Source organism: Tyto alba, unplaced genomic scaffold (assembly GCF_018691265.1).
Source record: "Tyto alba isolate M040663 unplaced genomic scaffold, T.alba_DEE_v4.0 Super-Scaffold_48, whole genome shotgun sequence".
Taxonomy (NCBI): domain Eukaryota; kingdom Metazoa; phylum Chordata; class Aves; order Strigiformes; family Tytonidae; genus Tyto; species Tyto alba.
The window spans coordinates 7,522,308-7,538,853 of NW_024881324.1; the positions used below are offsets into that span (position 1 = coordinate 7,522,308).

At 41.3% G+C, this 16,546-nt stretch overlaps 1 protein-coding gene across 4 annotated transcripts in view; it reads right to left on the bottom strand.

Annotated features, from left to right (window-relative positions):
• Positions 1-1,092: 1,092 nt before the first annotated feature.
• RNF144B (ring finger protein 144B) overlaps positions 1,093-16,546 on the bottom strand; it is an 88,426-nt gene continuing 72,972 nt past the window's right edge. For all 4 annotated transcript variants that reach the window (XM_032998897.2, XM_032998898.2, XM_032998895.2 and 1 more), the window contains exons 4-8: positions 10,844-10,904; positions 5,070-5,274; positions 3,767-3,911; positions 1,953-2,042; positions 1,093-1,756 (exon numbers count right to left, since the gene is read on the bottom strand). In XM_032998897.2, the coding sequence (XP_032854788.1) occupies positions 1,616-1,756; positions 1,953-2,042; positions 3,767-3,911; positions 5,070-5,274; positions 10,844-10,904 (642 nt within the window). In that variant the 3' untranslated portion in view covers positions 1,093-1,615. The remainder of the gene's footprint in view (positions 1,757-1,952; positions 2,043-3,766; positions 3,912-5,069; positions 5,275-10,843; positions 10,905-16,546) is intronic.

Genomic DNA, 16,546 nt, shown 5'->3' on the forward strand with positions numbered 1-16,546 from the left:
GAGCGAAGTTAAACAAAAAGAAGGTCACATTTACGGCTGCCAAGAAGGCAAAGTTCCTGAGGCTCGGCCAAACACACCGGCAAAGAGGCTCCTCGCAGCACTCCCCGGGTGCCCCGCGCTGCGCGCACGGAGGAGGGCAGACCGGCGGAGGGTGAGCCTGGCGCCACGCTCGGGCCGAACAGCTCATCTAAACCTGGCAGTCCTTATCGAAAGCGGTTTGGAATTACAACGGGTTGTATAGTGCAAACTCGTATCGGTTCCCACAGATATAAAATGCACAGACAGGAGTCCAGAACAAAAGCCGCCACCGGCCGGGGTTGTGAGGAGCACCAGCCATTAATGAAATAAACTCCAGGGAGCAGAGCCTGGAGTAACTCCAGCTCTTCAGTGAAGTTTCAGTGAACTTATACAGGTGTAACTGATACCAGGGTCTGAATCAGTCTGGTCGTGAGGCACCAAATTAAAATGAAGGGTTCATTAAATGACAGCCTTTCAGAGTCAGAGTAATTAAAAATTATCAGTAACGGATTTTGTTAACCTTGAGCAGGACAGAAGAAATACCCACCAACGGATGGAGCTTACATTTACACAGCATTTCTCAAGTGTTCACTTCAGCAGGTCCATAAGGTTTAAAGGAATCAGTTTTTAACAGGGTTCTTGCTGCCACCCCATGTAAACTGTTGAAAAAATATACTGACTGCCTAGAAAATAAACTGTGCATTATGTACTCAGCATATCCACGCACAGGCAGCCAACCTATGTATGCACAACCAAGATCCCAATACTGTGCACAAAACAGGAGTTGTATCATGGCCTTTCTTAAAATATTAGCTTCACGGTGAGTTTACTATACCCATGTTACTGACAAAATCCATGCCCAATGGCAGGGAAATATTCATACTGCAAGTATTCCAAGGAAGATAAGTCACGTTTGATCTGAAAATGTAACACCTTTATCAAGGTAGTCCAGTCTCTCAAAAGAGAGCTATATCTTGGTTTTAAATAATTTTGTTGGTTTTTACTTCTGTAATTGAGATCAGTAGTATAAATCAAATTGATTTCAGTGCTGAAAGAAATGACATGGCAGCCAGCTAACAAGAAACTGTCACATATATTTTCTTAACAGTTTGTTACCTTTAATGGGACACAAGCTAGCAGGCAGAAGAACTGCATTTGCTTTTCCCTCTCCCCCTTTTATAAAATACCCAAAACTTTCTGAGAAATCTGAGTGTCACCAAGAGCCAACGGAAAGCATGACAGTAATGACCGGGTCTGCAAAGGCAGAGTAATACTGCAGGATCAAGTCATGTGCAGCTGATGGAAGATGCTAAAGTTCTACCAGTCTCAAAAGGTGGCTCGTATTTAAGGATATGAACTACTGAATGCTGTCTCATTTTCCTTTTATAAAACAAAAACTTATACCATACGTACTGCACAATTATCTAGACTTTTCCCACACTGGGACTTGTTAGTGATAGAGTAGCCTGTAAAGAATAGGCACTTATCCCAAGAATTGGCAAAAGAGGGAGTATTATTTGGTAGGTATGGCACCAAAATACAACCATTGTGCTTTCTCACATACATATGCTGTACAGATGGAGGCTCAAACAGAGTTTTATGTTGTTGGTGGGCTGTGTTTTTTCTTTTTGCTTCTGCAAGATTTGCAAATGCAGCAGATGATGCATGGGGATGCCACAAGCAGCAAGGGAGAGGTCACCAATGCTATGATACCTAGTCCAACGAGGATCCCCACAACCTGAAAGACATGGTGGGGAAAAATATGTATTTAGCTAATGTGGAAAATAAAATACACATGTGCATCCATAAGCACAGCACAGGTCACAAAAAATAGATGAAAACTTTAAAATAATCATCTTGGCCCTTCACTGAAGGGTAAAATCTCTTTGCTTCATGCATGCGTGAGAGCTTTGCCCAGCAGACTAGGAACACACCTGCGTCCTGTTCCACATCACCGAAGCGCGCGAGTGGCCCAGCTTGTTTCTGCAAGGGCCTCTGTCGTAATGTCTTAAGAAGATATCGTTCTGAAAAACAAAAGGAGAAGCTGTAAGAGCAGGTTACAGTACTGTGGGGAAAGGTTCAAGACTGGACTGGAAATACAACTTTCCTGACACTGCTTTAAAATTACCAGCTGCCAGCAGACAAGTTCACCTGTCTTCCAAATAATTATCTACTGAAACTTCTCGCAGTTTCAGAAAGTGCGGTGTGTTTGGAACCTGAGCTATTGTATAGCGTCCTTCCTCCCCCACTTTTAAAAAGCATAAGCATATGTGTTCCACCTATTGCACAAACACCTGGTTTGTAATTTGGTGATGATAAAGGGGCCTGTAAACAACAGATATTTCTGAAAGCTAGCAATCTGAGAGATCATCTTCCTGAGGTACTTCCACATTCTCTAGTCCTGCTGTCCCTATACTTTATGGTAATCTTCTTCCTAGGCTTAGCAGAGAAATTTACAAAGTAGTAAATCCCTGTTTTCTTTCTCTTTTCCCAGTAATTCTTATTAAATTATTCATTTTTTCCTCACAGGGTGACTAATGCCCTGCATTACCCTTCCCTAGTCAGCTGTGCTGTAACCTGACGCTGCTTCCTCCTCCGTTTTTCAGCCCTACTCTTTGGCTCTGCAGGTATTACCTTCACCTACACCTGGAGCTCCTGTAACCCTGCACATTTAGAAAAACTATCACACAACTAAAGTTTCTTTTCTCTTTCTCCTTTGAACTGATGAAAACTTGGTAAGGGCATGCCTGCCGAGTCTGTGAGAATCTGAGAGTCTTCCAGTTCAGCACAGTGTTAAGCAATGGTTGTGTACTGTATGCACTCTGAGGCAAGCTGTAAAACTCATGTTGAAAAAGCATGCTCACACACACACATAAATGGGATGTGACGCTAAGCGAAACCTGTTTAGCATGCTGAGAAAAAGAAGGATGAAGAATGAGGAAGCCTCATTATTTGCTGGCTGTGGAATACAAAAAAGAAGAAAAGAAAAGCCATGCAGCATCTGACACATTATTTCAAGTGCTGGTAAAGTCCTTTTCACACTCTCACAGTTGTTATTGATGACTGTGCCAAAAAGTGAAGCTGTCACATACACAAGTGCAATACTCCCTGCACTCTTATGCCTGCTAGGAAGCTTGAAGTCCATACAAGTTGAGACTAGTTGGTATCACTTGAGAAATAACTAGCAGTGTGCACTTCATAATCCATGTTCATAATCCAACATTTTTATCCTCAAGCCTCCTAACCAATCATTCTCTTAAGCAAACACGGCACTAGAGATGGACCAGTAAAAGAGTCCTAGTCCATATGAGCTCTTGAGACAGCCGCCCATGAAATAACCCCCTTTACCCAGTAATATAGCATTTTTTTTTGACAGGCTGTGACCCTTGCAGTTGGAGCAGGTGGAAGACACTACCTGACTCTCAACCAAACTATTTTTATTACACTGGATGAGGGAATCAGAGAAATGTAGTGCTGGAATGGACCTTCAGAAAGCAACCACTCTGTCCCATTTTCCTCAGAGAACTAGCATGGGACCCACAGACATGGCTATAATCCTTTACAGAAAAAGAATGTTGATATAAATAAAAGCACTGGATGAATGAGAAGAAAGAAATGAAGTTACAAGCGAAACTGAACAAAGATGTACCCTAGGGTCTCAACAAGTTGGTGAAGAGCTTGTACAGTGCCTCAGACTAACCCCAATCCCATTACCCTTTACCTAGCTGTTTTTTTCTGCAGTACTTACATCCAAGTTCTGTAGACAGTACCAGCAAAATGTGTGCTTGCAGTTCTTGCACATCATCTGAGCACAGCCCTCGTTTCGTTCAATATAGATCCGACAAACCGGGCACTGCTTAATTGGTGCCTCTGTCCCTGTTCCAATAAGCGATCTAGAGGAGAAGGGAAATACTAAAGTGAAATGTGAATGTAATTACTGTTGATATTCAGCTCCACCGCCTAATGTGTACTGTGCTTATTTTAGAGAGCATCTAATGTTGTTATCTTAATGCACTTAATGTGTAAAGCTTGTTATATTCAGTACAATCCACTGAAGTATACTCACTACTAGGTGTAAAATCATGTAAAAGTGAAACTTCATTCCCTTGATCTTTTATGCTCTATAAAACCAACACTCACTATACCCACAAATGTATCACCTATAGCATTAAAAATCAGCACTTTGTAGGACACCTTGCACCATTCATTTAATAGGACTAGATTATGCAATTTATAGTGCTGTCCCTGCCTGAGCAAAATAGCCTTAAACACCATCACAGACAAAGATCAAACCTGGAGAAGAAAATTTATGGCGAGAGCTCTTTAGCAACTCTTGTTTGATGAAGTCTCAAGTAAGCAGAATGTTCAGATTTTAAATTTCATTTCTTGCAAAAATGACAGAGAACTTTGAACACACATGACTGAACTTTATGAACTTAAAACAAAGATGGATGGCCACAGATATTATATAGTTTAAACACAAAAATGTTTTCTTTCTGTAGATTAATGCCTTATGTAACCTTATCTGTAGGTTGTTTGCACCTATGCAAAATAAGCATAAATCAGATTTCTCATACCAAATGGGACATTTTACACTCATTCTGTGTAAGAGTTAAGATTTCGCTATGCAGAGGTCCTATAAATATTAAGCAGGGGTGATTTCATCATCACAGTATAAACAAAGTTTGGATCCTGGAATATTAGTGTGTTGGATCTTTCATATGGGCACAAGCCGTAATTCTAGCAGGCAAACAAAGCCTTTAGGCAAATTCAAAGCCCTGGAGGGCTTCACCTTTCAGAAGTGTCAGTGGCATCACAAGTTTCAGAAGTACACCAGTAATACTAAGTATTAAAAAATGAAATGTATCATTTAAACTAATATTTAGATTGGAATAATATTTAGGAAACACCAGGAGAGATGGAAAGTCTCAGAGATGCACCGGAGATGCTAGAAGGAAGCCATTCCATGAAACTAATATGAGGCCTAGAGCTAGCACCCTGTGCCAAAAGGAACTGGAAGACCACGTTGCCTCCATGGGTTCCCCTCTTACCCCTGCTCAGTTGGTACTGGAGTAGTTTGGTTTTCCTGGCATAGGTGCTGTGGGTGCCATGCCTCCTTGCAAGAGGAGCAGAAGGTCAGGCGGCATGCCGGGCACTCCACTGGCACTGGCGCTCCTGCCTCACTCGGTGCAATATGGCACACTGCTTGGCAGTCAACTGCGGGGCACCATGTTCTCCGGGGGTCCAAGTGGACTTCTGAAATGTAACAGAGAGAGGAAAAAACCTGTTTATACATTCCCCTTCTCATCCCAGCAACACGTGTCTAGGTACGCAAGACTCAGTTCTGCTTGTGGGTGGGAAAGCTGAGGGCCTCTGCACCCACGCCCATGGGTATTCATGCCTACTCCTCTTCTTTAGGCAGGTCTACAGTTGTGCTCTGCTAAGGCAGTTCCACTGGAAGCACCACAAGAACGGCAATACATGACATGGGACATATTCTTTGACTTTATGGGGAGGTAGAAAAGATGAACCTGCTGAGAAGCACGTATCTTGGACATTCAGCCATTCCATGTCTTTCACGTGTACAAGCCATGCAGTATCTTTCATGCAAATAGCAGGACTATCATTAAATTAACATCAATCCACTTTCCATGCCCTATTTCATCTCTTCTATCTACAAACACCAATTAATATTCACTTTATGATCATTATTTGTCAGGTATCAGATTACAATAGTCAAAGCAAGATTCAGGGTGGAGACACTGAGTTACAACCTCCACTGCATGGGCAGAGACTGATGAATGTTGAGTCTTCCTCTCACACCCCAACCTTAATTCTAGGAATCTGGTCTTGCAACAGAAACCCAGCTGAAACACATTCACTGATAGGAGTGCCCACTGTGTGTGCACTTTTTACTGGCTCAAGTCCATGAGGTGCATCCAAACACTCACACCCTGCAGAGCCTCCTTGGAAAAGGGCTGTTGTGCCTGCAGGAGCTATCTGCCTCTCCTTCTTCCCTAGGGGTTCTCCAGTACCACCACTGAAAATAAATAGATGGAGGGGATGTCTCAGGAACAGGTGGAAATCCCTGACTGTGAGATGTCAAAAGCCATTACAACATTCTTCTCTAGCACCAGCAGATAAAATATTGTCCCGCTTGAAAAGAAAAGGCTGCACAAGGGCCCCAGACATATGCTCTCTGGCAAATTTTGCTGAAATAGTTGAAGGCACTTCCTCCTAAGCACACCCTCCTGTCCACACTGCTACTCTGCAGGAGGTTGCTGGTAGCCCACAGTGAAGGGGGCCAGTGGATGGATATCTAGCAGATGCTCCAGTCAGCATGAAAAATGGTGATAGCAGTTCAGTGTCCAGATACCCAGAAAACAGAAACTGTGCAACTAGAAACTTGTTCAAAGTAGTAAAACTCTCCCCCAAGTTCTCAAGCATTTAAATACATGTGCATGAACACCTGGGGAGAAGGACACCCCATGAACATAATCACCTAATGTGCACTGGGAACTCAGTTCTTTGCCAGTATGCTAAACATCTCAGTTCACCTTGAAAACTTCCAATTTGTTTAAAGCCATCCCTCCCTCCCGTTTGCCCAGGACACTTATAGGGAGGAACCACATAAGGACAATCATCCTCTCTGCTAGCTGCAGGACACACAGGTACACAATGCTCTGACATCAGGTAATTTTTAAGTCTGTCTCAGAGTGCTCTGACAGATGTGGAGAATTTCTACATCCATGGCAAAGGCTGTCATCTATAATTTAGGCAGTGCCACCAAAATACCTGTACCACCCACCTCCAGCCACCTCATGAACCTAGTTGCATTCTTTCCTCTTATTCTCTTCCATTTGCTTTCTTTGCCACCCCAAACAAACAAACATTTTGCTTTCTACTGAACGAAAGCCAGAACAAATTAGTTTGCACCTTCATTTGCGGGGAGAAGACAGACATGGATGGGCAGTACAAGCTGTTTTACATTTTTATATACTTTTTAAAAGTAGTGTCCTGACTGAGAAATCTTTATTTCTGTAGCTTCCCTCAGTGTCTCTTAAAAGATACTTTGAACTGGATAAGACCATGGCCTAGTACTGGCTATTGCATTTAAATTTTCACACAGTAGGTTCTATATGCTTTCTGTTGACAAACAGCAGTTAAAATGAGATAAAGTGCAGTTCCTGCAGATAGCTGCTTAACATTCTCAACTCTGGAAATCTAAATGCTCCTATCTTAGTTTTGGATGAAATACAGGATGTCTGGTTTTGACATCACTGGGATGAGAGGAGTTGGGTTGTAAATCTTACTGATTTTTACAAATTTGTTGCAGCAAGATGTAATGCATAAGATTAAACTCTCCTCTCCCACTTCCTCCATTTTACAAAGAACCTACAGATGGCATTTTGCAATCTATGTTGTCTCATACTGTTTGGTTTGCCATGGAGTACAAGTGAAACCAGAAAAAAAATAAAATGGAGCAGCCAAAAAAAAAAAAAAAGGAAACAGGCTGTCATATTACTCTGACAAGCTGCTCCATTTTTTGGTTAGGGTCATTTCTCTCCTCTCCTGAGCCTTTCTCCTGCTTCCCCACAGACAGTTCAGCCACATTTGCTCCACTCTCAGGAGGAAAGCCTTCCCAAACAGTGCCAGTACCAGGCAGGGATCTGGCCAGTTTTCACAAAACACGCGAGCAAGCAGGTGAGATGTGGGAGACAGACAGGGGAAATGCAGCAACCTGAAGAAAGGAGAATTTCTGGCTCAGGAGAGGTACTCACTGAAAGGATGAGCCTATGCCTTATGCAGAATATTAGGAACATCTCCTTTTAGAATGGACTACTTTTTGGTCATGCATAAAATGGAGGTTCTCATCATCTACCACTGAGCCTATTGGGAAATTGTCACAGAAATAGAAAAATAACGCATAAGTCCTAACCACATCTTTTCTTCTATTTTTTCACTTCTGATGACCACATCAACCCCATCCTACACAGACATAGAGCAATTCCTGTTCCTTCTCTTAAAATATGCTGCACGGAAGCTCTGTGGCTAGGTCCTGACTGAACGCAGGGAAGTTATAGATATGTAAGAAAGCTTGGTTTTAAGTCTGAAAACATTCGTATTCTAAGAACACAAAAATCACAAGAGAAGAGCATATTTTCAGTGCACTCCTTATTAAACTAAGAGCAAGCCTACAGATATACAATTGTATACCAATTACTTCTCACTACCTTTTCACCCAATACTATTTGTCTACTTTTTTAAAAAACTAGGAAGTGGAGAGGAAATCTATTTTATTAAAGCAGCTAGCACAGACAGGGGATGGGGAAAACAACTTTTGGATGTACAATTCCTCCCTCGAGTCTTCAAGATTTCCCTCAAAATTCATCTCATGATAGAAAATGTCTAGAAGGGTAAGACGCACTGGCTTTGCAAATCACTTGAAGACTGGTAAGCAAAGACTACAGAGCAAGAGCAAGTCTTTCAACTTACCCAAGAAGCTGGTTATTTATTTCTAGCATTTTTAGTAAAGCAAAGGGAGTGCTGAAGCAAAATGCCCGTACCTCAACAGAATAAAGCTGAGAGAAGGGTCTAAACATAGGAAGCTGAAGGGTTTGAATAAAGGGCTTTGTTGATCAGAGCAAAAGTCACGAAGGACACCCTAGTACCTGCCTGTTTTGAGGGAGGAGAGGGCAGAGATGGGCAGTAGTGGCCTGGGTTTTCGTTAGCACTAGGTTTGCAAAGAGCTAGGTTGAACTAAGGCTGACACCAACACAAGGCCCACAACAGATCTCAGCTGCTGGCAGTCTCTAGGCAGATTCCGGGACAGAAATCAGCCCCAGCAGGTGCCATCAGCAAGGTTTATTGCTAGTTTCAGAAAAAGACTGTCAGGCCAGCACTGGCATTGGTCAGGGCAGGCAGGCTTTGCCAGGTTATGGTCAGGTCTGATAACAGAGCTTCAGGCCAGCAGAAGCTAGTAAGCCAAGTCCACCTGATGAATCCAAAAAGGTCAGCCTTGGGGGCAGCACTAAATCCAGGATAGGCAAAAGGTCTTGGCTGGGGTTGGAATTAGTGCTGGTGTCTAGGTCAGAGCTTTAGTGAGCAGGAATCGTTGTTCCCGGGAATCAGTAAGCTCAATTTTTTTTTGCTGGAGCCAATATGCAAGGCAAAAAGGCTATGTTTAAGCCTGATACTTTGATGCCAGTTTTACTCATCATAAAGGAGAAAGGACAGAACTTAGAAACATAATGAAGAGAGGCAGTGGAAGTGGGGGAGGATTTGTCAGACTTAGGCAAGAAAGAAAAAGGAAGGAGGATTTAAAAAATAGACAAGTTTCAAGCTTCTGTGTGTGGGAGGCAGCAAAAAAAAAAAAAAAAGAGATGCAACAGGGAGTTGAACAAAAGATCATGAGTTCAGTTTTGGCTAGTTATAGAGGATGAGATACCAGGAAATCATTAGTTTCAGACTCTTCAGTTAAAAAAAGGTTTTACATAAAAAAGAGAAATGTATTGCAAGAATGTCTCTCTTAACCCTTTAATACAGTGATTTAACAAGCTCTGATTTCCACTGTCTAGGGCTGTAGACAAGCTACTGCTTGGCTTATGAACTGGAGGAGCTTTCTAAGGATTTAAGGATAAACAAGAAGAGAGTAAAATAGGAGAAATAAATAAAAAATTAAAGCAGGATTTGGGATCTTTTTTGGCCTGAGTGCCTGCAAATCATAGCTACAATCTGCATCTGCCCATGAACTCTGGAGCATACTTGGGTACACTCATTTTGCAGTTTTTTCACTTGGTGGTCATTCACTGTGACTTATGCCACATGAGATTCTGTGAAAACCCATATATTCTTCTATCTGTCCATCTTTTCAAGTGAATTACTGTGCCTAACTTGTATGAACCTCTGCATTTTCATACACATTCCAAATCGATCTGCATCCAAGCATGCATGCAAAGCAAGAACACAAACACAGTCTTTCAAGGAAAGTTTGAAAACAGGCTGAAGTCAGGGCAGATCAGTCTCAGATACACTACACTGCAAGATACCACGGAGCGAGTTCTTTGAAAAACACTGCAATTTCCAGATGAGACTTTCGAGTTGGTGTCAGTATTTAAACAAGCATGAGACCTCATCTTCCTGACTAGCAAGTTTCTTCTTCAGCCTTGGCAAGGAACCATCTCCTGAAGTAGAAGGCTGACCTCTGGCACAGGAAAGCTTGGCCCCATTAAGACCTTCAGTTTCAAACTTCCTTACTAATCAGCCTTACTTAGTAATGAGAGGTCCAATTATCCCTCAGGAAAAAAAATAAATATACTAGATGTATGCACATGAAGCTTCTACATAAGAAAAGCTCCCTTGCAGGGATGTTTGTAAAAATCTCTATCACAGTTCAGGGCCTGTCTCCCCCAGAAGCTCTGAAGAACCCTATGAGTGTATGAAAAGACTGTGTGCGCCCTGCACCAGCCTCTAGTACCTTGTCTAGTTCTACCAGTAGAACCACCACCTCAAGGACCCAGGATGAGCATGCTGTGGGAAGAATGATGGAGCCTCAGGCACACAATCTGAGTGCACTGCCCACAAGATTGAGTAAAAGTGTGATATTTTCAGTAAGATGCCACTCTCTTAATTCTTCGCCACTGAAATAATTTCAGATTTGTCTTTGGAGCACAATCAGACCTAATGACTGCTCTTAAACTATTTCAGAACAAAGACTCCATCTCTCTATTAACTCACCCAGCAGACTTTGTCTTTGCAGCAGGTAATACTGCTGCCCCCACTGACACTTTAAAAAGGAAGGTAATACAAACCAAAAGGTTCGTACCTCGTTCAAACTTCAGCCTCTTGTATAACTGAAATTGGTCAACAGGCACCAAACAGGCAATCTGAAATGAGAAACAAACACATAGAAAAAAGTATGAGAAACACCTACTTGAAAAAAATTAATAAGCATCCTGTTCTACACACCTGCTCTCTTGAGCTGGCTCTCCAATCCACCTTCTCTTCCTACTTGCTTTCACCACTACGTTCCTCCATACCTTGAATTCCTTCTCCAAAACATAAAGTAGTTCTTGATGTCTCCTATTTCAGCCACACAGCCCAGTAGTTCAGCCCACGTCTTTCTTATCATACATAGGAAAGCCTTCTCTGTGGATTCTGTATTTACTTCAGGTTTCTCAGTTTTATTTCATGTTGGTTTAATGTAACGAAGGGTGACAGCTTGCCAGCCTTGGAGACTGCAGCATGTTGTTCATGCACAAGAATACAACTGAAATGAACTGTTCTTCATTCATGTCTCCCAGTCTTAATGGCAGGAGTCACTTAGCTCTCAGAAACTTAAAAGCTAATCTGGTTTCCATTTTTTATTCACTTCATGGGTTTTGAGCTGAGACAGTTAATGCCATTGCTGTTGGAATTTGCCTTAGACACACATCAGCCCACTGAGACCTGGACTGAAGTTAACAAATTTAGTTGGCATAGACAAACAGGCTTTGCTGATACATTTTACACATTACCATAATTAAACTAGCAGCCTAAAAGGCTAAATGCTCTAATCTCCAATTAAATCTATGTAAAAAAACCCAAGTACCCGATTTAAAACTAATAAGCAAACCTACATACAGGGTAAGGAGGGGTTCAAAAGAAACTTCACAGACACTTCAGGAGCCACATTTGTTGGACTCAGAATATTGAGATCATTCTCTTTATTTGATCTATTTGTAATATTGTACCAGCATTGAAACTGTCTTTCTCTTTCACTGAAAATAAACCTACACTAATACTAATACAAGACCTGATCATTTGAAGCACTATGAGACATTGTAGAACTGACAGCTTCAAAGTGACGGGCTCTTAACCCTCATGTCCAGTATCCCACCACAGTCCTTCAGATTGCTGTAAAAGGCAAAATTTCACCCTCAGTGAAGTAGACACTGGGCCCTGCTATCCTTCTCGGTTGTGTGACATGGCACTTGTAAGAAGAAATACAAAGACAATAAACTACAATATATATTCAATATCATGCTGTGAATACATTTGCTTTCACAGATGGAAAGAAGATAATATATCCATTTGTATATTATAAAATATGAACTTGCTTTATTAAGATCTAAAATCAATTTGAATTAAAATTGCATTTTGAAGCAGATGTTTGGATCATTTATTTGACCTAAACCAATGTCATACAAAAAAATAATCCAACTCATATCAAGATTTACATGTTCAAAGATCCTTCAGAGACTTATAGTTGAAGAAATCAAAGGACTTAATAACAAAATGGGAAAGACCAACAAATCTTTACAAAGCATATTCTTAGTCAAGTCAGCCAGCCCTTGGTCAACGTATCATCCTTATTCAGTTTCTGAACTCAGGGTGTAAACTATTTTTGATTTGAAAGCATCTGCATGGTTAAACAATATTAAATTAATGACTGTAAGACACAGAGCGCTTCCTAGGAAACTCTTCACCCGTTCATCAGAAGTCAGTTGAAGCATTCTTGGAAAACACATAATAACTTAATCAAATGGGGAAAAAAAGTGAAGTTCAGCAGCTTCAGCAAAGAATGAAGCCAACTAATAAAGCTATATAAAACCCAGAAAACACATCATTACAGTATTGCCCACTCTTCCCGGGGCAGCTTCAAATCTAAATAGGTTTGGAAAACAAAAAGAGTCAACTGCTTTTCTCTAGCTGGGTGAACATTGGCAAGTACTTCAAATTTTCCTTCATTACAACTAAATTAAAACAGCAAGTCTCGATGCTGTAAGAGCCACTTGAGTGAACTGTTTAGTTGTCTGGGGTCTTTCTGTGCTTGCTTTTGCTTTTAACAAACAAGTTTTTCAAGAGCAGTTCTATTGAGCCCAGAATTTCCCATGTATTAAAAATCAGCCTTTTTGATTACCGTGGGAGCAGAATTAGGAGTTTTACTGCAGATTTCAACAGGAAGCAGAGTCAGTGCTGAAAGATTCCCTTTCTCCTATTGAAAACCTGATCTTACCATGCCAGCCTTCCCCACTGGTTTCATCCAGCCCCACTCTTCCTCCTACGTATCCTCTCCACAGCTCAGCTCCCCCGTCCCTGCACGGAGCTCCAGGCGTTGAACGCACGGAGCCTGTCGCCTCCGCCATGGGCTCCCCCAGGCTTTGTAAGACCAGCTCCCGACAGCACCCGCGTGGAGGTCAGCCCAAGAGGTGCTGAGCCGAAGCCTCTCACAGATTTAGTATCTTCAGGCATGGAGAAAGGAATGCACAATCTGCTGCTGCCTGAATTCAGTGCCACATCAAAGCTGGATGTGCATACTCAATTGAAAAAAAAAAAAAAAATTAAACACAAGTATCGGGTCCCCTAAAAAAAACAGCAAATCCTTTCCTCAGTGAACTTTTAATCTCATTTACGCTTAATCGAGAAGGATAGCTGTAAGCACCGTAAGGGGATTAGGTGTTTATCTCTTCCTACTTGACATCAGAGTCTAAATGTTCCTCTTCATACAACTTCTCCAGCCCCACCTGGGAGCTCATCCCAAACACCACCTCTCCCGCACAGCTGCACGCACCTCTGAGCTGGATGGAGGATGGAGATCTGGGGAGGAAGCAAACCAGCACCCCAGCAGGTGGCAAAGGGCCAAAAGAGAAAGACCATAAGGATGTCAGAAATCAGATGTTTCTCATCCTAGGCTATGAAATTATTCAATGCAGCAAGAAGTGGTACAGGACAAGTTTGGTGCCTTTTTTTTTTTTTTTTTAATACTGCTACAATAAAAGCCTGTGAAGAAAATGAGAGGCCAGGACTCTCCTCTCTTGAAAAGGCATTGATTTGAAACTTATCAGACTGTTGGGAGTTGAAATAAGTTTTCTGTTTTTCTATACCCTGTAAGCAACATATGCAGCTAAAATACTCATTATAGAGCACAAGAACATTTAAGAGCTCTCACTAAGAACAGCAGCTTTCACCCAAAGTAAAAATATCCATGGAAAAAAGGCAAAATTTTGAAGGCTAACTACCACAAAAGGCTCCAGCTGGACACTTGCCAAGTGTCCAAAAAGATTTCCCAAAGTGGTACGATAACCGGTAGTGCCATTACTACATGAGACAAAAGAGCGAATGAAAGAAAATGAAAGGGTTTGAAATAATTGGGTTCAGTTTACACAGGGGAAGGCTGTTCCTTGTAACCCGGGCAGCGCAGTAACCAGGAACCAAGAAAGAACAATTCCCCTGTTTTTAAACACTGGCTACCACAGTGGAAAGGGAAAATCACTACTCCACCTCTTCTCAGGCTTTTAAGGGAGATGCAAGGAGGCAATCAAGAAAACTGCATAGATCTTAATTCCTTTCACACCCGTATGAATCAAACCTTGATAATGCCGAGGGAGGGAAGTTCACCAGGACAAGTGCTTCTCCCTTTCCCGCTTTAGCAGATACTCAGCAAGGGCAGATCCCACTCCGGCAGCAGCAACAGCCGCTTGCAAAGTGTTGCATTGCCCACCACAAAAAGGTCCCTCTCACAGGAGGCACCGTCTAGTTTTGCAAGGAGTGCAAAATAGTTTTAACTTGGGCTGTGGTTTGTTTTTGAAAGGGGTATGCGAGTTCAATCTCTCTGCTGTTAGAAATCACATCCACACCCTTCTTCATCAGATAACATGCTCACTCGAGTCATCATGAAATATTAAATTATTCATTTTCTCCATTAAGGAGCTCTTCTCTTATTTAGTGACAAAAAATTAAGACTCGCTCATTTGCTCCCCTTGGATTTATTTAAAAACAAGTAAATAAGAAGAACAAACATTTTAATTTTGACCCCGGAAAAGACAGGGTGGCCTGCAACATTTTCTCACCTTCCTCCTCACTTTACCATTTCAATCGCCCCTAGCAAAATGTAAACCAATTTTCAAATTAAAAATAAAACTGGTATTTTAAACTGACTCCCAATGGGATTTTTGTTCAGCTATGTATAGAATATAAAGCAATTAAGAATTCTAAAATCTGGGTCGCTGTCCCATTTCAGCATTGCTTTACAAAGCACTGACAACCCTCTGTCAGGTTAGCCCTGGTGTAGACCATGGATTTACACAGAGGGAGGGACAATAAGCAGAATCTGCATTGCATGCAATGGGGTAATTCTCCTTGTGAAAGTTAAGAAGCAAAAGGAGAGCCCAAATCAGTATCTCCTTTACTGCCTGCTGTACAGTTACAATCCAAATCAGATTATGTATCATTGGCATCAATTTTACAAGCTTCAAAACAATACAGGAATCAGAAATAGCAAAGCACAATCCCCTACACATTATCCAAGTGAATATTGCATTAGAAATCCCTGTATGCAGTTAAGACTTACCCTGATTCATAGCTTACACTTGTGATTGAATTTGCACCAAGTAAAACCATTTCAAACCATGATAAATTACCTCTTATTTAGATTAGGGATATTAACTGGTCCAATTAAATCAATGGAGCAAATTCCCAAGAGAGACAGCAATATTCTAGACAGAAGTCTGCACGGTTAGAGAATGCTATATTAATATAAGATGTTCCTTGTACCTTCTGGAAGGAAGGAATCCAAATCATCTTTGTTTGTTGTACTATTTGAGCTTGAAAGGACAAACATCTTGTTTAACAAGATCACTTTCAAACTTTCCTTTTTTGTCTAACCAGCTATTTGAAACAGAATCTGTAGCCAAAACCATTGCCTTCCCACCACCAACACCCACTTATTTGTACTTAAAACCAGCTATACCACAAACAGCTGCTATCTTGACGTAACAGGTCAAGATACAACCTAGGATTGCACTTGATTTCAAGCACTCCAGTGGAACAATTCCTTTTGTTTGAATGCACTGTTTGTCAAAACTAAGTAACTGCTGGGGAACAGATCAGTTCTAAGTAGATTTTGTTATAGTAAAAAAAACAACCAAAGAAACAAACAAACGGGGGTTTCAGAAAATATATTTTCAAAGTACTGAGAAGTACAATTTTCTTGTTCAAATATCTTTTCATTTTAAGTTTTTTTAAGAGTAAAAATCTGGAACATTTTCTTCTGAGGTCCAGAGAGACACAAAGACTGAAAGTAGAGCCTTAACTCCCAACATCTCCTATACTCTGTGAGTAAGCAGTTTACTCCCCAAACATTGATATATACTCAATTGTTTTAGAGACACGTTCCCAACCCACAGTTGCTCATTTCTTCATGAGACATACAAGAAGAAACTCTATTCCCTGTTTAAAATGTTAATCAGAGTTTTTGCCCCCCTCCACCCCTCGAAAACAACGTGAGAAGCACATGTCTCAGAATCAAGGCAAGAGCTGTGAAAAGGCTCTCATAACTTAGTACCAAACTAGATAAACTCTGAGGAATTTTACTGAGAAGATAAATCAGACTTAATTCACAATGAAGACAAATAGGTCACTGGAAAACACTGAAGAAATGCTACACAACTTTTGAATAAGGACTTTGAGAGAGGGAAGTAGAGGAACTTTCTAGCTATAATGTGTTATAAATTGCTTATAAGCTTTGTTATTAATCGTTTAGTTTCCC